Genomic DNA, 21,283 nt, shown 5'->3' with positions numbered 1-21,283 from the left:
TTACAAATGACTTCACACAAGACATTTTTTAAAAACATTTTACTGCTTTTGATCTCCAATAGATTTATATCCGGAGATCAGCCAAGTCGTACACACAGCCGAGGACACTCGAGGGTTCTCACATGTTCTGATACGTCATCCATGTGGAGAGACGGGTCCTCCGTAGCAGCTCAACGCCGAGTCAGAGCCCTGAGAGTTCAGTCGGGTCGCTGGCGGTTCAGGGGGGTTGGTTTTTATTGTGCACTCAGTTTTCTCTACAGCAGCGTGAAGCACAGGGCAACAAATCAGATTCCAAATTATGAACGACCCTTTTGCGCCTCAGCTCCTGGAGTCTTACTCTCCTCCTCTTCACCCTCGGGACGCCCTCACAAGGGAGCATCAGCGTGATGCTTCCTGTCCCGCCTCAGAGCCTCAGTCAGGACAGGTTGGCAATGTTGGCAAGGAAGCGCTGAGCCCACCACTCTTCTAGGTCTATGGGCACAAAGTCTGCAAAGAAACAAAGAGGATTTAAAGACTAATTCATATTCTAGGATCGTTCATTAACTATTCATTTGTCACATGGACACCCAAGTAAAATTAAAAGCAACAAATGATCAATACTATAATTGGTTATTGATTGAGTAACTTATTACAATGATTTATTTGGTGTAAGAATTAATAATCAATACTCAAATGACATTAAAATGTAATGAGTACATTATAAAAAGTAATACAAGTGTCAGAATAAGACAGCAAAAGTCATAATATGCCATTAAAACGTTTTTCAAAGAAACGTGATAGTCAGTGTAATATGCCATAAATGTCAGAGTATATCAGCTTTTCTCAACCACTGAGGTACTGTCAAATAGTTAAATTAAATATATATTTTGGGGTAATTTACAGAGCTAGTTATTTTTATATCTAAATGCGCAATAATTCACAAATACCAGGTTAAAAGTAAGTAAGTTAGCAAGCCAAATCAAAAGTGGTCCAAGTGACAAAAGGTTGAGAAGCCCTGGTGATTGTTAGAAAAATAAGTTAATGTTCTAAAAATGTAAATTAATCATACAAATTACATAAGTAATATGAAAGAAATCCTTTAAATGTCATATGCAATAAATAAATATTACTTTTAATTCAACAATGACTATAATGTAGTCTGTATTTTTAGGTCTGATGGATATTTTCAATTTCCAAAAGCAATCAAATTCCTAACTAATGAATCATCCCTAGCATTGTCATAGTACAGTATGTAATTAAATAAAAGGTCAAATATAGGTACTGAGGTTGATTGAGGACTAAAATGCCCGTAGGTGTGAATGGTTGTCTGCCTCAGTTATTCCAAAGGGAATTTGTCACAACCTTTGAGGGCATTGAGCCACAAAAGAAACTGGACTAGACCGGTGTGTGTGGGGCAAGACCAGACCAGCAGTCAGAGCTGGTTTATCTGGAACAGACCGGTTCTCATAGACGAGTTCAAAATTAAAGCAGACTATTAAATTAGATAACCTCTGACTAAGGACATTACTAAGCCAAACAAAAAAAAAAGGCAGGATTATTGGTTAAAAGGGGGGGTCATTAAGCAGGAAGAACATGATCCGTTGATGCCATAAAACTTGGTGGTGAGATTAGATTGAATGTCATAATCAGATGAATGAATGGAAATAGTGCGCTAATCAGAGGTGGAGATGCAGGTACGTACTCTTCATCGCAGCACCGGGAGTCTTCTCAGTGTACTGAATGGGCCGCTGGCTGTCAGCTGGCTCCCCGTCCCCCAGCTTCTGCTCCACCTCCTGCCATGCTGCAAGCAAACAAAAACACACACACACAGAATATATACGCTGAATTAACCTCAAAGAATACTTGTTCAATTCAGTGCCTCATGCATTGAGCTATTTTCTAAGTCGCTGTAGCTGTTGTATTTGTTGACGCTGCAGGAAGGCTTTCAACACACAGAAGTCGTTCATTTATCGGCCCCTTGTTCATTTCTCTTCTTTTTTTTGCAGTGTGTGGACTTGGGCTCAGACATTGAGGTGAAGTTACACTTTAACGTTTCTTTCTTTTCCGTCTATATTTCTCAACTCAGCCCTGAAGTGCAACGATTGCCATCACAAATAAAGCAGCTGTTGACTTTGAGACAACATCTGCATAGCGCTGTCCACTGAAAGATAACATCTAGAGTTGTAGAAGACTGAACCGCTCCATGTTTTGGGGTGTATTTGCTAAGGGTGAAGGTTTTCTGGCGTACCTTCTGATAAGCCTCAAGGTTTGGGCTTTATTAATTGATGGCTCTTCAGCTCGCCTTGCACAAACGTTCAGTAACGCATTATATACTTACAGTTTGTGCAGCCCGGAGAACTTAAGACGAATGTGTAGATACAGCGCTTGCATTGGACCGGTGCCAACTTATACATTTTACTCGTTGGCTTACCGTGACACTTCTCACGCGATGCTGGGACTCATTTCTGCCCTCTCTACGTCAAGTTCTCTGGGCTATCCATAATAAATGAATTAGAATTAATCATTTTGGGCAACACCCGCATTTAAGTAAAAACACCCTTGTCTTAAAGGAGGACCCCCTCCCCAATATCTCTAGTATCTTTTATTGAATGTAGAAAAAACCGAATGTGTCTCTATCCTGGTGCACAATATGTACGAGCATCCTGACTGGGACCTTAAAACCTGAATGAATAGTTCACTCACCACAGAGCCGTCTGTAGTGGCTGCTCTCCATGTGTAACCGTTAACTGGTTCATGCTGATTCAGCTCTACAAGTCAGCCATTTACACCTCAGCAAGGAAGTTGAGGTTAAAGAGTAAGAAGAAACCTGATGTCCCAGTCTCAACCCTCATAACGTCTCACCTTCATACACAAATCTGACGTTCTCTTCATGAGCAGGAGGGAACCCCTCGGCTGGGCTCGCGGCCTTCTGTGTGTCCGCACCGTGGTAGCTCTTCCCATTCAGACGATTGAACACAATCTTTGGGGGCGGAGAGCTGCAGAGATTTGACGGAGATAATTAAAGAATGCTCGGGGATCGACACGTGACACAACGACACACAAGAGGTCCATCTCACAGTGATGACACAAGATGAGGCTGGTTGCTTCTGGTCAGAGGAGTTGAGCACATTCATTATTGAGCTTGGACAGTATAAATTGACAAAACGAAAAACTCCAAGTTTCATCAGAGCTTTAAAAAATTAGAGTTTGAACTTTGTTTCATTTACGCTAAAATGACCAACGGTTACTTTATTCCATAATGTCAATCAACATCTCCAACATGCAACGCATCTTATAGTTGCAATGCATTCTGGTTGATGGAGTTTTTCTGCTGGAACATACATCACTAGTTGCTTTTGCTTCTTCCAGAATGCGTTTCCCCCGTTAAGCTACATATTAAATACTGATACAGATATAAAGTCTAAATAAAAGCTCTTACTCTTATTTACTCAGCAACTTAAATGGAAGTACTTGTACGTATTAAAACACTTTTACTGCTGTCAAATTCACCTAAACTCAGTTACCAGTTTATTACACTTAATAAAAACTAAAGGCATTCTAATACCGCTCTGCAAAACATCCCACATTCATGAAAGTGATCATGTCCTCAATGACACGGAGGAGTGAGGTAGTACTGCTTTGAGGCGGCATTGGTTATACATATACATATACATATACACGTCATGAGCAAGTCAGCGCGTCTTTAGGTGATGTCGGTATTTCCGAGCAGCACCTGAAGGAAGCTCAAGACCCGAGCCTTGTTTACAAAGCAACAGGAGGGCAGGTGGGGGGGGGGTCAAAGGTGACGAACCGACTGCACAGCCCGTGAACTGCACGACTCGAGTGCGACCCGATCACGACCGATCCACAATCGCACCGACGGAGCACGTGCGGAGTAATTTGGTCCCCAAGTGGCTCAAACAGCCGGCATAAATGATCCTGCAGAAATAAAACAAAACAGTTCCAAGACGGAGAGCAGCGAACAAGACTTACTTCGATAAGAGCCAAGACGTCGGCTTGAGCTTCAAGTCGCTGAATTTGCTCTCGATTTGTTGTGTGGGACCTGAGGGACAAAATCCAGACTTTATTGATTTTACGCTCGTGCATATTTACATTTAATAATAATAATAATAATAATAATGCATGTAATTTCTATAACGCACTGCATGAAAACCACTGAACCATTGCAATTGCCCCAAACCTTCCCCTTTAAAAAGAAAAGAAGCAATGATGCGACATTGCATCAGATACATTCACTAACCTGTCCTCCGCTGCGTAACAAGTTTGCTGGGACCTCTGGTGATTGTGTACATCATGTAGTGTCTGTGTTTAAAGACCGGTCTCTCTTATGAATTACCAGGTAAGTGCATTGATCCACTCCCAGCTCCCCCCTAACGATGGTAAAAAAAAAAGAAGAAAATTCGCAGCGTGACTTCTTTTTTTTGTGTTGCTTTTCTTTTCTTGTTCACCCGGGTCAGCTGCTCCACGGTCGGCCTGAAGCCTGCAGGACACTCGCTTTGACTTTCCGGCTGTTGGATATCGGTTCCGTTGCGGCTCCGAACCAGCAGGTGTTGAGTTGTAATGGACCGACGTCTGCTGCTATTACGAAAGGTTGCGTGGAGGTCATCCAAGGAGAAAGCGGCTCCACGCGCCGGGGATCAGCCAGTCAGTCAGTCAGAGGCGGGACCTTGTGGCTCCTGACGCGCGTGACAGTGACACTCCACGCGGGACCCTCTGCTCGGGACCGACTGCGACACCTGCGCTCTCCGACAGAACACAAGGACAACGCACACTGTGGGTATTTTCATCAGGACGGAAAGCTTCAATGCTCGGCCGGCGTCAAGCCGTCGAGAATGAAGAACGTGACTTCCGGACTGGAGCTTTCAAAATAAAATACCATAGATATTCAGCATATTGCGATGCCAGTTTGACGAGAGGTGTTTGATTACCTATGCTGCATCAGATCACCGAGCACCACTCATAACACGAATAGTTAATAAAATACGTACAGTCTTTAGAGGACTTTTACTATTTAGTATTAATAGAAATGTAAAAAAAATTCTCTCAAAAGGTTGTGATACAACTCTGGTGCGTCCACCAAAGGAAGGAGGTCAGCTTCCTAACCACGTGGTGCAGAGACAACAACCTCCTTCTGAATAACAGCCAGACCAAGGAGATTGTTGTTGACTTCCGGAGAGGCCACACTCAACACCCACCACTGATCATCAATGGTGCTGATATAGAGAGAGTGAGCAGCTCCACATTCCTGGGGGTGGACATCAGTGAGGACCTCTTGTGGACAGCCAACAGAACATCACTAGCAAAGAAAGCCCAGAGGCGCCTCTACTTTCTCCGCAAACTAAAGAAGGCATGAACTCCCCCCCACACACACATCCCCATCATGTGCACTTTTTACCGAGGCACCATTGAGAGCCTTCTGACAAACTGCATCACTGTGTGGGGCGGAAGCTGCACTGACTACAACAGAAAAGCCCTGCAGCGCATAGTGAACGCAGCTGGACGGATTGGTGCCTCAATGCCCTCCCTGCAGGACATATATGACACCCGCCTCACCCGCAAAGTGACCATGATTGTGAGCGACTCCTGCCACCCCTCACACAGTCTCTTCAGCCTCCTGTCCTCTGGGAGGAGATACCGGAGCCTCTGTGGTCGCATCACCAGACTTTCAAACAGCTCCTTCCACCATGCTGTCAGGAAGCTGAACTGTCTCCCTCTCCTTTAAGACTCCCTGTCTGACTGCTGCAAAAATACAGAATGATATCTTTTTTATATGTTGTCTCAATATTTTTTTGTTTGTTTTTTGTATCTATCGCACTTTATTATCTGTACTCACTTTATATGTTGGACTAGAGAGAAACGTTTTTTCCAACCTGACTTTGACATCAATAGCATAGGGGTTTTCTTTAAAATAGATAGGGAGTAAGATAGGGAGGTACTGCAATGTTATTTCGTACTGTTCACTATGAAAAAGGGTGTTTTATTTATATGGCAGACCGTAGTTTAAAAAGAAACATGAGGTTAACCCGAGTGAACGAGGCATGGTTTGTGAATTTCATTTTTTACAAAATTCCATAAATCTTTACAATATTTAAGCCCCAAGCTATTTTCTAAGTTTCTGCTCGAAATAACATACCTAAACTAAAAAGGGCGTATCTCTGCAACCACAAAGGCTATTTGAATAATGTTGGTGTTATAATAAAGGCAAATCATGTGTGCTTTTGTTAAGATGTGTAAATATTATTATATGTGTTACTGGTTAAGAGTAAATAAAGATGAAAGACAGCAAAAGTTGAATTTCTAATTTCGCCTAGAAAAAAAAGCACTTTCAGGATGATTATCTCTTGGAAGGATGCACAGAAACAGAAAAGCACCTCAGAGGTCATAGCTCACTATGTGATCAGTCTCTCTGCACAGTTTGACTTTGAAAAAGTAAAGCAGAACAAAGTTAGAGAGGTTTTAGTACAGATAAATTAGGCAAAATGGGCATTTGGGCAAATTTGAATTTTCTCATGTACCAAACCATATATTTCACTTGTATATTACTTATGGTGTTCAATACATCCAAATATAGCAGTATTTGTTGATTAGAAGAAGAAAAATGAATTTAAAAAAAAAAAGCCAAAGATAAGCAACATTTGTGACTGTAAGCGCTAAATCGATTCATGTTGATGTGTTCTTTGGCTCATATCTCAGAGATGCTTTGGTGCAGAAGGATTTTGAAAAGACATTTTTAATCTGTGTGGAGTCCTCTTGCTTTTTGCTATCTGACTTTTTCTGATAGCACCGAGCTACGGGTTGCTAGTTCCGTAAATGTGCTGAGTGGGCTGACGATAGTCCTTCACTAGGACGTTAAAGTGGATGACAATTTCCTAATGTGTGTGGGTTTTATTTTGAAGTTAGAGTCTCTTCATTTCCGCTCTCGTGGTTGTTTCTCTTTAGTCTCTGTTCGGACTGCTTTACGGAACGGGGCAACCCCCCCCCACCCCCCTCCTCCGTGACGTCACTGCACTCCCCTCGAGAGGGAGCGATTACCTTTCACCTATAGACGTGAGACAGACGAACTGAAATAAAGCTGTCCCTTAGCTGCAGTTTGCAGATTTAAGTTATTTATTGATAACTAAGAGAGCCTGAAGAAAATGTACCATTTAACTCATATTTCTAAGGACTGATATGCTTGGTGTAATAAACTCCATCCACTGTAGTGGCCATCCACTGTAGCATTCACATACAGGCGTATACTGCTGGATACCCTTGAAGCTACCCTGTAGATGTGAAATATTTGACATATATCAAAGACCTAATAGTCATCTCAGCTAACCTGTCGTTCAAGTGAAGATCGTCTGAGCGACTCCACACTGAGCTGACAGTCTGTTTAGTCACTGAAGATCGGCCGAGACAAGAAGCGGCTCAGACAGGCTTATCCAGGTTGATATTCAACACCCCATCTCTCCCCCATTCATCTCTACTATCTGGGTCAATCACCTGAGACTCCAGGGCGAGAGGCTAATCATCAACAGTCCACACTACACAGGCTTAGCACCAACAGCACTGTGGCCACTTTGCATTGTAGCAGATAATACATGTAGCCCTTTTGTTTTTAAAGATGTTAAAGCATTTATGGCTGAAACATCTGATCTCCAGGGACCCATTTGGTGTCCCCAGCATTTTAAACATATTTCCACTCTACCGCCCACTCTGCTTCACCACAAAAACATATTCAATCGCATGAAATTATTTTTTGATCATTCTTAAATTGTCAAAGCGGTTTAGATTAAATCAAGAATATATCAAATGGTTGATAGCTGGATCAAAGACCGAAGTAGTCTATCTTTTTTTAATCCATTTATTTCAGAGCACTTGAGTCTGGAAACTGATCGAATGGCAAAGTTACCTTGTCAAACACAGTTGTGGTGAACATTAATAACGGCTGCATTCCATTTAGGTTTTCCCATTCACCTAGACATTGACAGTGTTACACCTGTGCTTCTCCTGCAGTTACATGTCTGCTGTAAGAAAGGCCTACTTTATGTGGCATACAGTGTACCAACTGTCTGTCATGTTGTGTGTGAGCTGCTGCTGCATTGTGCAAAAGAGCTCAGTTTGTAGTCGTCACCGTCAGCTGTTGTCTCAGAGTAACCTCCACTCATTAATGCGTTGTTTTCTGCATTTCAGTTCCATATGTACATTTGCCAAAGATATGAAATGATCATTTATATTACTCTTAAATAATATACATATTTAATGAGTGACAAAATTACTTCTAGGTAGTTTCCACCAGATTAGTGGCCGTTACGGAGTAAAAAGCACAGACGGTGTATGACACTACACTTCAGGTCTTGAAAGACAGACACGACTGCAAAGTTGGTGAATAAAGAACATTTGATAAAAGGTTTTTCTTTACAGTGACTTATTGCCAAGAGGTCAAGAAATGCACATAATTGCCTCTTGTTATCGAGTACGGCCCTCAGTCTGGTCAGTTCGGTTGCCTCAAACAAACACACTCACAATAAAGACAGCGTGCATGTGGCATCTTACCTGATGCCACATTATGGGTGACGAGTCGATAGTGAAATGTCCTTTCATATCTACTTGATCTTTTGTCAATGACTAAGTTGTTATCACATCATGCTCTGGGTTCATGTTTCTTCAATAATGGGGTTCACAGTCTTCCACAAGGCTGTCTGTGATGTAGTTGACTTGCAGCAACTCCTGGTAGTAATCTTTCTCCACTTTAGTGTTGACTGTCCAGGCGACCACTTCCACCCCCCTCTGGGCCCAGTACTGAACATAGTCCCTGCAGACAGAAAACAGAGTTAGACACAGTCCTTCTTTTCTCTTCATTTATCAGGAATTTCAGTCTCAGTCTTCTCGTTACGATGAGAGAATATGACGTGAATATGATGATGGTTGTCCTCAGCTGTGGAAACTTACACGGAGACAAAGTTTTTCTGCATCAGGAAGGCCGAGATGCCACAGAGCTTCCACAGCACGTGATGGTGCGCCCAGTCCAACACTACGTCCATTAGCGTCATCCAATGGTGTTTCCATAGCGACGAGAAACGCGGGGCACCATCTCCGAACCGACTCAGGCTCCATGGCCGGTGGGTCAATGCTGTGACCACTTCTGGGTCGCTCTGCCTCATCTGGGCCGGAGTGGAACAGAGCAGGAGATAAGGTAATGGTGAATGTTAGCAAAGAGATACATGCAACCACAATGCAACAAATGACAGGAATGTCATCATAGCAAATAGTTTAGTTTAATGAATCAGTACCAGGATGGTAAAAAAGAAAGCCAGCCCATTCTGTTTTTTTAAATCTATTTTTCAATTAGCAGAAAATAAATTTGTATTGTTACATTAATTTAGCACGTGTGCCATTTGTTGTCAGTTATATTTCTATGGATCAGGTAATTCATGGACGACATGTTTGTATTGGCACTGTTCTGTCAAAGTCAGGTAAAGTTATATATTTGGAAATATGTCAAACATGCAAAGTAATTTGGAACGGCATCACCTGAGGTGGCCGTTTATTTTCCCACAGTGGTCAGGCTTCATACTCAATCATCGAAAACATGGGTATTTAGCTTATGGCACACACAATAATATATATATATATATATATATATATATATATATATATATTCATATAGGCAACATGAGAGGGATTGAATTAGAACAAACTCTTTTATTTGGTGATGTTTGCAGCAATGTGTGCAGGCTGCTTACCCAATCTTATCAAAATGTTCCCAGTCTCATCTTTTTAAACTTCAAAGACCCCTCTTACCCTGTAGATGACTTTTGGCTCAAAGGAGCAGACAATGCTGGTGTTGTAGAGGACCGGATGCTTTTTATACAATTCTTTAAGGGCTGCAGCTGCCTGGCAGGAGGGAGAGAAGCACACGGTTATTGTAGGATCATTGTGTGTGTGTGTTCCTGTGCAACCACTTGGTGGTAACTAGCAGCTGTGTGTTTGTGTGTGTGTGTGTGTGTCTCGATGAGTGTGGACCTCAAGAATTGCACTGCCTTAAACGACAACGATAAAGGCAGCTCTCCATTCCTTAATCCCATAAAATGTTCTGAGTAAGGAAAGCACATTAATTACATATTTACTTGAGCTTAGTTTGTTAAATTCGTTGTATACGAGAGCAGAAAAACAGCTGGCTTTGGAACATAATAATCATGTTCTCTTCACGATTAAATGCTGACTCGGTACATATCAATTAAATTAACGAGTATGACAGACAGAGTGCACACAATAAACTCTTGTGTGTTCATTTTGTTGGCTGCACCTCATCTGGATGACCTTTGACATCAAAGTAGATGGTGAGCTGCAGTTTGATGCATTCCTCCACCGCCTCCTCCAGAGTTGGGATCTTCTCTCCAGCAAACCTTTCCCTGGTGACCAAGGACACTCATGTGTCAGTGCTTTTCAAACCTCGACATTATGAAGCCACGAAGGAATCAAGTCAAATAAATTGTATTGACGTAACTTAGGGGCAACATTCATAAAGCTTATAGTTATGTGTAGTTTATTATTCTGGGACGGTCATAATATTATTTCATGTTTGGTTTGTGATGCCCTGTAACCAGTAAGATCCATAGTATAGTCAGGCTAATGTCTGATGTGCTCATGTTTAAAAATAAAAATAAAAAGGACTACAATTTTTTATTTCTTACATTTCTTGTAATGCCAATTCAATTACATTTTCTGTTTCACTCACTGTTATACTTTCTAAATCTATTGTGTAGACGTTTGCATCTTTGTCCTAACTTTTTTTTTTCTTTCTTCTTTTATTTGTCCTGAAGTGAGCTGTTTTTAGAAGCCTGCAGGCATTTGTCTCACGTGTATTACTGACGGCATTCCTCCGTATTAATAGCAACTTGCCATTCTTGTTTCTGTATTGATAACAGATGTTTGTTAAATGTGCTTTCAACTTCTCCTTTAAGTGTTTCCTTACAACTCTCTTGGAGCCCTCCAGTATCCATTCACACCGTTTTAACTGTAAAATGATCAATTCAATATCCCCGACCGGCTGTATATGGACAATATATTCTGTACCAGTCTATTCTGCTTCAGAAAGTACATTTCAAACAAGCCACTCAGTGGACAGTACTCTGACATGCTGCTAAAGACAGGCTACTAGCAAGTTGCAACCAAACATAAAGTCACAAAGCACTAAAATATAATGACGCCCACAGTATTCAACACCAAACCTCCAGCTAGCCCCGAAAACATGCATGACTATATACATTCCCTATTGTCCCTTCATTTTATCTCTTTTGTCCCCCAACATATTGTGCCAATTAGCTCGCATTTCTCACACTGCCACTGGCTATTTAAGCAAGGATTAATAGAGTGCATACAGTTTCTACTTTAAACATGACAACATTACCTTCTGCAAAAAACAGTAATGTTAAGATCCTAAATCTAAAAGTATCAGCTGCAAAAAATGCCATAACAAGTGTAATGTCTGCCCATCTGTCTGCATGTGTGTTGTGTGAATTCTAAGATGTATTTTTTTCTGTCTGTCTTACCGGAGTCGATGTTTAGCAGCTGCGTCCAGTTCACCCAACTCGGACAGCCTCAACTGGCTGAGTGGTCCCGACCCGTTGGTGGTCCGGTCCACAGTCTCATCATGCATCAGTATTGGGACACGGTCTGCTGAGAACTCCAGGTCCAACTCCACGCCCGTGGCCCCATTCTTGCTAGACTAGAGAAGAACAGATGAATAAAAAAGTGTTGGAGGCCAAGTATTGTAGGTGTATACGTTTCTCACAGTCCCAGACTTCTCACTACTGGCCTGCAACTACTGGCCTGCAATGAATAGCCTGCAATGAATGGCAGTGTGGATCAATCATGCAGCAGTAGTGCTGAACGTGAGCAATGATATCCTGATGGAAAGATAATAATAATGTTACTCCCTGCAATCTGTTCATCTATGGAACTATTTTTGTCTCAATCTAGTTGGGGATGAAGACACACAACACACCTTGCCCACACACCTTGCCCACACACCTTGCCCACACACACACACACACACACACACACACATTGTGAAGGGTTAAAGAAAAAAAAATAAAAGCCCCCAAACCTCCCATCCTCTTCTCACCTCCCGGATGGCAACAATTGTGTTCTCCGGTGCGTCGTGCCCACCGCACCGGTGAGCGACCACCGACACATTGCCGGAGCCCAGCACGCCCTTGGCCGGGTGCAGCACCTGCCGGACCCGGCTGGTTGGTACCTGGGGGAACCGGAACATGGCCAGAAAGAGGTAGAGCGAGGCAGTGAGGGCGGTGGACCACACCGGGCTGCGCGTCCCCAGCAGGACGAGCACGAAGACGACCGAGTACAGGGCGACTTCATCTCCGAGCTGCAGCATCGTTGTGTCCTCTTTTTACGTGTTTCTGACTGGAGCGTGTCAAAGGACAGAAAGGGACGTACACTTCCAAAAACAGTCACGCCAGCCTACACGGTTTGTTTTCGGTACGCGCATGTACTAGGCATTACGGTACGAGTGTGGAAGAACGGACTTCAAAATAAAGCAAACTTCTGGTGAACGTGATAGTTAGGCAATACGCCTTTACATACAGATACAGTCATGTGAACGAGCGTTTTGGGTTCGTGTGTGAGGTGCACTTATAAGAGTTATAAGAGTCGGGAGATCAGACATGTCGTTCAGCCCCAATTCCAGTTACTTCTTTCTCTACGGCAACCCTAAAGCGACGTATCATTTCTAATACAAAACACGCGAGACAGTCCGTTTCATTATCTGTTGTCAAAATGCTCAGTTTTTAAACTAAACAGATATTAAGTTTAAAAGAGGCCAGAAGGTGATAGAGGAGACACGGGGACACAACTTTGGGGGAATGTGGGGTCCCTAATAATGTGTCAATCATTATTTTATTTTATTTTGACAACATTAACATGTAAACCAACGTCCAAATGAGTGCGAGAGAGAGAGAGTACGTGTGTGTTTTGTGTGTGTGTGTGATGTGTGTGTGTGTGTGTGTGTTTGTATGCATGTCAGTGGATGAAGAAGGGTAAATGACACTCTAGAATCTGTGCTTCTGCTTGTTGAAGGACACAGAGTCTGTGGATTAAAACAAAGATGAAGAAGTGGCAGAGGTTCCACGCATATCCCGGTGGAGAACGCCCCACAATGCATTATACAATGCTTACCAAGAACGCCAAAGTCTTTCACGATGTTACACACGCACAGAAACACACACGTAGCTCTGCTGACTGACCCCTGTCCTCCTAATTATTTCTTATTAAATGACCCTAACCGCCTGATCTTGTTTGTTAAGCTCATATGTTCCTGAGTCCTTTTCTGTAATTATCAGTAGATAGTAAAGTAAAACCAATGACTATATGGTCATAATTATGACACACACCCTCATAGCACATTGTTGTTCCCCAAAAGTATCGTGAAACATTTGTTACCCCCTAAAACAAAAAATGACAACATAGAGGGTATATGAAAGTCCTCTAATGGGTGAGAAAGCCAAGTCTTTTTGTTTGGTTAAAAAGATGTATGTGGAGTAAAATTATTTTCTAAGTATGGACCATTTCCTTTTAAATCTAATCTTAATTAGAGGTAAATTGGTTCATGAAATGTGATTTGAAATTAGCTCATGGAGGAGATTTTGAAGGGCTTGTTTTTGTAATCATACATCAGAATGTCTTGATTGTATCCGAGTGACATCTTGAGGTGGTCTACCATTATTATGAAGTGAAATTAGTTTTAACTATTGGTCATTTAAAAAAAATCTAATCTAAAATTAGACGTAAATTGTATCATGAACTAATTTGAAGTTAGCTCATAAAGGAGATTTGAAGGGCCTTTATTTTGTAACTCTAAAGGACATCTTAAGGTAGTCTACTATTAATCTGAAGTGAAATGTATTTGTTTGTAACTATGCACATATCCTTTAAAATAAAAATTAGAGATACATTTGCTCATAAATGTGGTTTTCTAGAGCTTTTATTTTTTAATTCAACATCAGAATGACCCAATATGGGAAGAGGTACCTTCCTATATTTTTTTCAATTCATCATGATTTTTCACACATTCATTTAGTTAAATGTATTACTGTATCTGTATTTAAAGGCGTATTGCCCGACTATCACGTTCACCGGATGTGTGCTCTTATTTTGAAACCAGTTCTTACCGTAATGCTTGGTCCATAGGGACGCAGTGTCGGAAACGACGCGTCAGAAACAGGAACAGTTTTCACGTTACGGCGGATATGACACTTCGAGTTAGGCGTCTCTTGCGCACGCTGAATGACCTTTAAAGCGATATTCAGAGGGTTGGAGTCAGGACAGATTTCATTAAGATCTCAATGAAATGCATATAACTTAAGTTTACGACCCGTGAAGGGGAAAACAAGACACCAACACGTCTGTTGAGTACTTCCGGGTCAGAGGGTTCCCGTCATGTTAGCCAACACTGAAATCTGAAAAGAAGAATCGCGTTTCTACATTTTCTCTCTTGCATTAAGCCTCTCGTCGGTCATGGTGAGCCCCATTTTTTTTCTCAAAGTCCTATATTGGAAACTAATATGAAAGTTGAATTATTAGCCGCATGAGCTGCTTAAGTTAATGTATGACAGCTCGGTCAGGAGATGTTTTGTTAACTATGTTTAGTTAGTTCCTTCCACATCACTTCTAATAATAAAGCTAATTAAAACAACACAGGTGCATATGATTTATTGCGCGTGTTAATTTGTTCATACTTTCATTCAACTGGCTGCGTTTCTCCTTGAGGACTGAACCGGATGTGAAACACCGTGAAACATCGTCATAATGCTCATTAAGTACACCTGTGTAATGTTATGCAATCAAATAGCCCTGTTACTAATGTTTACATTGTGTCGTAAACAACTCAACTTTGAGTTAGGGAGTTATGTGTGTGTTTATGTATTGCATTATTATTATTATTATTATAGTATAATTAAGTGCAGAGGTTGTAACTATTATTTTCACCATCAAGTAATCTGCTGAATATTTTCTTGCTGACATTGTTTTGTGCGATCAACAAAGGCGTTCAGTTTACTGTCATAGTGACATTCAGCAGAACATCAAATGTTCATATTTGTCATGCTGAAAACATAATTTGCAAAATGATATGAATGGATTCATCAAAATGTTTGCAGATACCTTTTCTAATCAATGAAAGATTTATTTAGCGTCTAATGCACCTGTTATTTTTCTACAGATCAGTTCAGTGCTGCTGCTGCGCAGGTTTACGTCAAACATCCTGTCCTGTTCCAGAGGCTCATGTCTACTTCCAGGTCGGATAACTGGTGGTGTGCAGCCTTGTGCACCAGGTCACACACCCATCCAGCAGAGCTTCCGGGGACCTCTTTTACCTAATATCACAGCCCTGGGCAGGTACTCTGACTTTTCCACACACAAGTACACTATGATTTACACCCTGCCACACATGAAGCTCCTCAGAGCTGTGTCCAGGCTGAAACTGCTCCAAACTGCATTCACTGTGGTCATCTTGCCCCCAGTGTTCATCTTCTACCTCCAGGGAGTTGTCCCCTTCTCTCTGGTCAGCTACACAACGGGTACAGCGCTGTTTGCTGGTGCCATGCTGTACACTGCCAGTCACTTCTTCAGGAGGGTTGTGGGGATGATGTACCTGGACTCGTCCCAGACCACTCTCAAAGTGTCCCACCTCACCTTCTGGGGCAGGCGATGCGATATCTATCTCCCTGTGTCGGATGTTATGACGATCGCGGATACAGGCGAATTTGTAAACGAGACAATATTGAAACTTAAGAGATACAGCAGTCCACAGACGCTGTATTTCTCCACTCATTTTGGACGTGTGGTGGACCAACAGGGTTTTGAGAAGGTGTTTGGAACTTAAAAATTATTATTGCTTCAAATTGTACGGATTGAAATGGTAATAGTCAACAGGGAATTATCCTAATTCTGTCCAAATTACGGTATAACTTGTTATAATGAGAATGATCTGTTCTCAGTGAAAACGATTATGCAGTGGAAGACTGTCGTTGGTATGAACTTTTACTGAGATATGTTCTAATGAGTAATTAATTATTTAATGAAGCTTGTGGTTGGAAATATTTGATAATTGACCAAAATTGCTTTGGTCTGTAACCAGGGTCTTAATGTTCGAAGGAGAAACACATTTAATAAAGTCTTGTTAAAAGTGAGCTTGTCCTAATGTTTTACAAACAGAAATATTGCATCTTAAAACAATGACACACAAAAGTACACACAAAATCCTTTACTAAGAAAATAACTATTTAAAGGTAAGTAATGAAGCACATTTTATTTAACGACTCAGATGTGAACAGTGACCGATCTACTTTAGAATGGGGCATTTGGTAATACCATCACAGAGAAGATTTTAAGATATATATACACACACTAAATGCTATAAATGATTTTTGTGTCATGTAAAAGCTTTCACAAAATAATATTATATGATATTATATATATTCTAAATATTTTTAATACATTATTAATTAATAAATATTATTGTTATACGTGTGTGTGTGTATATACACACACACTTATAATAATAATAATAATATTAACATTTTCAGAATAAGGGTTTGGACTTTTTTTAATGGGGTAATTTGTGTTATTTGATACAAATGATGAGTGTATGAGCTTCTGCACTTTTTCCATCACCATAGTCAGATCTGTGGAATAATAGTCAGATATGGACTTGATCTCAGGGTGATTGGCTAACACATTAGATTACAGAGGGGAGACGCTCCTTGTAAAAAAGGATTCCATATTTGCTTTGTTTATGTCTATTAATATAAGATCATCATTTGAATATTAAAAAAAGTTTATTTCTCAAGTTTCACTCATGATTTCTCCAAAATTAACGTTTCACTGACGACGTCTTACTTTTTTGCTAGACATGGTAGTAAGTCATTAATAAAGGAAACTCATGAGTCAACGACAATTACATACATAAACAAGTGTGGGTAACCCATTCGTTTTTCAGTTGTACATCTTTATATATTTTTATTATTGAAGTTGTTATAAATAAATGCTGTTCCTGATGTCCTGCAACCCTTTTCCAGATGACAAGTGGTCAAACATTCATCTTTCTGACATCTAAAATATACAAGGCAAATGTGATGGAGAATTTCCCACAGCCTGGCAACCCAACAGGTATTCTTATTAATGGTTAGTAAATTACCCATAAAGCATTGGTACATAGCTTATTAACCATTAATCAAGCCAATAATAAATCCGTAGAAGCTCTTTACAAAGGCCTGTACCCAAAAACCTATCCATCATTATAATTTCAAAGATGCCACCCTTAACCATTAAGAAAGGCATTTGTGACGTATCCCGGATAAACAAAGATTTGATTTATTGACCTCATGTTTCAGGCGTTATAAGCCAAAAATATAATGTGTTTACTAAACGTCCACATGGTGGTGCTATCTCATCAGAAATCTCTTGTGCCCTTGTTCACGGCCTGACTTTACATACATGTCCAATACATGAAAAAGTGTGTTGTGTCTTCATACAATATGTGGAGTTTATGCGGAAGCAGCTTGATGTCTTTTGGATTTTATTGATGTGTCTGACTAAATTCGGCCTGATGCAGGTGATAGATGGATAACTTTGGATGGAACACTGATCCTTTTTCAGAGAAAAGACCATTAAAAACACGCATTATGTGATTCCACAGGTGTGCAGTCTTTTGTCATGCTCCATTGCAGCTGCACGCTTTGCCTATCGAAAAATGTAAAAGTATTTGTAATAACATAAAAGGCAGGGTTATCAAACATTATAATATTAGTTTGAGGGGTTTTCTGTGCTCTTGTGATTGATGCATGTGATGTTCTGAAACATTCTGCAGTCAAATGGTCGCTGTCAGTGTTTTACTGTCGGATAATGTTTGTTTGATTAATATTCCTGCTGCATTAATGTGCATCTTGCATTCTCCTGCTGTAGATGCTGAAGGCTGTGCTGATTTTAACTAATTTAATATGCAGTTTAGTATAGCACTTTTTTGCCCTCTATTGATCGGTTGTGGTCGTCACTCTACTCCACAAGAACAATTTAAGTCACATTATTTCCAAATTCATAATCGAATAGAAGAAAGGCCTGTCAAAGAAATTGTTCGGTTTCCTCCATTTAATGGTCTGCATAGAGCTCCACCACTTGCTTCACTGTATTGTGAAGTTTAGAACGCCAGGTGACACTTGACTCCATATAATGTTGCTGAAAAATTTATAAAATCAGAGCTGCAGGGATGTATTGTTGTTGGCCAACTCCAGAAGTTAGAATCGCGTTGGTTCCCTCAACACAGAGACAATTCTTTCATTGGATTTTGGATTAGTGCAGAAAAAAGCTCCAAAGCAAACACAAATATATGATATTTAACACATTTTGTGCAGTAATATCATCTTCACAAATAAAGACCAGGTTTATGCATTTTGAAGCAAAAAAGCAACCTTCAGAAGTAAAAAGCTAACGTTGAGCTATAAACAAACCTCTGTAGTTTCATTTAACCACTTGTTAACAACAGCCTTCTTTAAGACAAAAGTAAAAGATTCCAATTGATATACAGACGTTTATGGTCTTTAGCAGCTGAGCACCGTGTCCGTGAACCAGGTCAGCAATGCAGAGGCAGCAGTGGCCCCTTGATCGAATGAACTGGGGACTGTTATCCAGCCACTACCTGCTGCTTCTCTACACTACTTTTTCCGTCCCTCTTCTGCATGATGGCATGGGTGCAAAAACATAAACATGCTTCCTGATCTGGCACCAGGTGGCAATGCTAGGGAACTGTATGGTTTACACTTTACATGTCATATTTTGAATGGTTGGTTTTTGGCTGTTTACATAACTGCGTTCTTTTAATCTGGACATCTACTACTGAAATGTCCAACAGATCGCACTGGATGTTGTTGTGTGGTTGCCGTCACACCTTGGATAAAGAACACCCTCAGTCCACCTTTGGGTTCCCAAAAGATTACTTGAGAACATGAACAAAAGAACAAAGGTCCTGGATTGGAGTTTTTTTCCTCAGCAAAACCTCCGTGCATTGAAAGGGATTCTGGCAGCCCAGAAGGCTTCTTTCATGTCCTGAAGGACCCTGGAGAGCCCTGGTCCACTGAAGGAAAACCCCACTTACTTGTTGCTGTCCTGCTCCAACTACAGACCCACCTCTGTTTGTTTTTGTCATTGTTAATAACCGAGACGAGCTTCCTATGATCAACAATATTGCATTGACCTCGACTCCATCCCTGCTGGAGTGATTCTGCTTTTATATTCAATACAATTTCCTGTGTTTATGAAGATTTTGGCTGCTTTTCTATGACTCATTTGTCATTAACAATATGTAGGAAGGCCCATGCAGTGTTTTTAGAACTGATGTGTAATACTCTTAAGTATGCCTGACCGCTTGTGTTTTCCCAAAGAGGGATTTATCACAGTGCGACCTGGATACCATCATGTTTGCATCACTCCCTAGTCGTGCTTAACTAAGGCTATTACTCCCTGGGGTTTACTGCAATGATCAATTGTCCAGCCATGCTAGATCCTGGTATCACACAGCTTCCATGCAGGCAGTTTGTTCCCGAACATTGTTTACAACATTCCAGATTGTTTTTGGCACAATATTTTATTACAAAAAAGGGAAACCTTCCTGCCTGTGAAGGATTTCCTCTCCTTTTTAATAATCAAAGTTATGTTGGATTCATTATGCCGTGGTTCAAATTTTAGATCATCATGTTTTTTTGGTATAAACTATTATTTGTGAATTTTTTTTTATGTGACCTTTTACTGGTGTTTGACCTTGACCAATCATAATAACAAACTGTTCTTCAGTCCTTGTATTCTTTACCTGATATTGTCAAGATGTATGGCTCATTTCCTCATTGAATGAATCCCTGCTTAACTTAAAACAAGAGCCATACGATCTCAAAACAATACATTATTAGCACAAACGTTTAAATGTGCAGTGTATAGGATTTGGCGCATGGATATATAAAGAGAACTGGATACAGCGTTCTTTCCAAGTGGCGCGTGAAGCAAAACATTTACTCGAATATAAGATTCAGATGAAATTACCCAGATCTTCCCACGTTGATGGGTTTCCATGGCCAAAGCTAGGAGGTGATTAGCTTAGCTTAACATAAAGAGTGTAAGCACTATAGTGCACTAAACATAGGTAAACATTTACCTTTAAAAACAGAATATTTTACTTTTTTTATTCTAAAAGGAATACAAACAAGAGAAGTGTTATTATATTGATTGATTTGTCATTAACAAATATGTCAAGGACAAGTGTTTTTTGGAAAATTGTGTATTATCACACCGATTTGGCTTAAGCAATAGATTAATTGTTTTGTCTTTACAATTTTGGTCATAAAAGGGAACTGCACTTAATTTACAGTAGAGTCCACCTTAACTGCTCACCTGCAGATATTAATGCAGCATTTATGATGAAGCTACTGAGTGACATTGCTGGGCTCTCTGCACCTGCTGATTGAAACTGTCATACATTTTTCTCTGCAGGACTGGAGTGGCCAAAAGCAACATTATGTGAGAATAATCATAAAAGATCAAGTTTAATAATGAAAAGCCCACAGGAATAGAGGCATTAAAGTGTCACATGTATCTAACAAGAGTGCAAGGAGCAGATTTGTTTTCTCACCTCCTGCAGGATACAGCACTATTAGTTTGCGATAGACTGGCAGCTCCCGACCATACTGTTCTGATTTAAAGCCACGGAAAGTGAACAGCTTTGCGTCTCTGGTGGGTTTCGGGGGGATGGGAGCCTGGACCCCGGGACCATAAATCCTGGTGGCTGTGGTGGCCTGCAGAGAGTGTGCTTAACCCTGCATCATGTTTATAATTAGAAACACACCTCCCTGCGTTCGCCTGCAGGAAACAGCCCGGGCCTCCCTGTGTGTGCGAGGCTGTGGGCTAACAAAGAGAGGAAAGTGTACACATGGGGCAGGCATGCGATGTGATCACAGTCTGGTATTCGAGCGCTGCGATCACCTCGTTAGAATGTGCAGGTGGATGGGAGGGCAGGATGGAGAGAACCTATGAGACAAGGTAATGAGGCGAGGGAAGTGAATCGTCATACTTTTACTGTACGTTTCAATTAGACATCACTGAACTATGGGGTGAGGCCAGAGACATGGCTCTGCAGGTTGACTCGTATAAAGCAAAGATTTTTAAACCAACCTGTGAATGCATGGGACAACAATTTAGTTTATTAGTGTATATTTATACTAAGCATTTGTGAAAACAAATC

At 40.8% G+C, this 21,283-nt stretch overlaps 3 protein-coding genes across 4 annotated transcripts; 1 reads left to right on the top strand and 2 right to left on the bottom strand.

Moving 5' to 3' along the window:
* Positions 1-10: 10 nt before the first annotated feature.
* On the bottom strand, positions 11-4,833 carry mcrip2 (MAPK regulated corepressor interacting protein 2). Its single transcript, XM_034529554.1, has 5 exons — positions 4,241-4,833; positions 3,973-4,042; positions 2,842-2,975; positions 1,682-1,780; positions 11-486 (listed from the first exon to the last, which is right to left on the bottom strand). The coding sequence occupies exons 1-5, from the start codon at positions 4,293-4,295 to the stop codon at positions 416-418; spliced, it is 429 nt and encodes a 142-aa protein (XP_034385445.1). The 5' UTR covers positions 4,296-4,833; the 3' UTR covers positions 11-415.
* Positions 4,834-7,835: 3,002 nt separating this feature from the next.
* gde1 (glycerophosphodiester phosphodiesterase 1) lies at positions 7,836-14,243 on the bottom strand. Of its 2 annotated transcripts, none has more exons than XM_034541776.1 (6): positions 12,110-14,214; positions 11,535-11,710; positions 10,289-10,394; positions 9,784-9,876; positions 8,932-9,143; positions 7,836-8,794 (listed from the first exon to the last, which is right to left on the bottom strand). In XM_034541776.1, exons 1-6 carry the CDS (start codon positions 12,377-12,379, stop codon positions 8,647-8,649), a joined length of 1,005 nt encoding a protein of 334 aa, XP_034397667.1. In that variant the 5' UTR covers positions 12,380-14,214; the 3' UTR covers positions 7,836-8,646. The 2 variants fall into 2 exon arrangements, with proteins under 2 accessions (XP_034397667.1, XP_034397676.1); XM_034541785.1 differs by having other exon boundaries at positions 8,647-8,794; positions 14,172-14,243.
* On the top strand, positions 14,184-16,190 carry tmem186 (transmembrane protein 186). Its single transcript, XM_034541797.1, has 2 exons — positions 14,184-14,520; positions 15,221-16,190. The coding sequence occupies exons 1-2, from the start codon at positions 14,518-14,520 to the stop codon at positions 15,881-15,883; spliced, it is 666 nt and encodes a 221-aa protein (XP_034397688.1). The 5' UTR covers positions 14,184-14,517; the 3' UTR covers positions 15,884-16,190.
* The last annotated feature ends 5,093 nt before the right edge of the window (positions 16,191-21,283 follow it).

The sequence above is a fragment of the Cyclopterus lumpus genome, chromosome 1 (genome assembly GCF_009769545.1).
Source record: "Cyclopterus lumpus isolate fCycLum1 chromosome 1, fCycLum1.pri, whole genome shotgun sequence".
Classification (NCBI taxonomy): Eukaryota; Metazoa; Chordata; class Actinopteri; order Perciformes; family Cyclopteridae; genus Cyclopterus; species Cyclopterus lumpus.
This window is presented reverse-complemented; position numbering and strand designations above follow the sequence as displayed.

What these genes read in the sequence shown, in the direction of transcription:
- mcrip2 (XM_034529554.1), bottom strand. Translation starts at nt 4,295, where the DNA reads ATGATGTACACAATCACCAGAGGTCCCAGCAAACTTGTTACGCAGCGG. An exon ending in ACGTCTTGGCTCTTATCGAA is followed by an intron (nt 2,976 to 3,972) that starts GTAAGTCTTGTT and finishes AAATCTCTGCAG; the next exon opens with CTCTCCGCCCCCAAAGATTG. An exon ending in TCCCGGTGCTGCGATGAAGA is followed by an intron (nt 487 to 1,681) that starts GTACGTACCTGC and finishes GTTTCTTTGCAG; the next exon opens with ACTTTGTGCCCATAGACCTA.
- gde1 (XM_034541776.1), bottom strand. Translation starts at nt 12,379, where the DNA reads ATGCTGCAGCTCGGAGATGAAGTCGCCCTGTACTCGGTCGTCTTCGTG. An exon ending in GCTGCTAAACATCGACTCCG is followed by an intron (nt 10,395 to 11,534) that starts GTAAGACAGACA and finishes CTTGGTCACCAG; the next exon opens with GGAAAGGTTTGCTGGAGAGA. An exon ending in CAGAAAAACTTTGTCTCCGT is followed by an intron (nt 8,795 to 8,931) that starts GTAAGTTTCCAC and finishes TTCTGTCTGCAG; the next exon opens with GGACTATGTTCAGTACTGGG.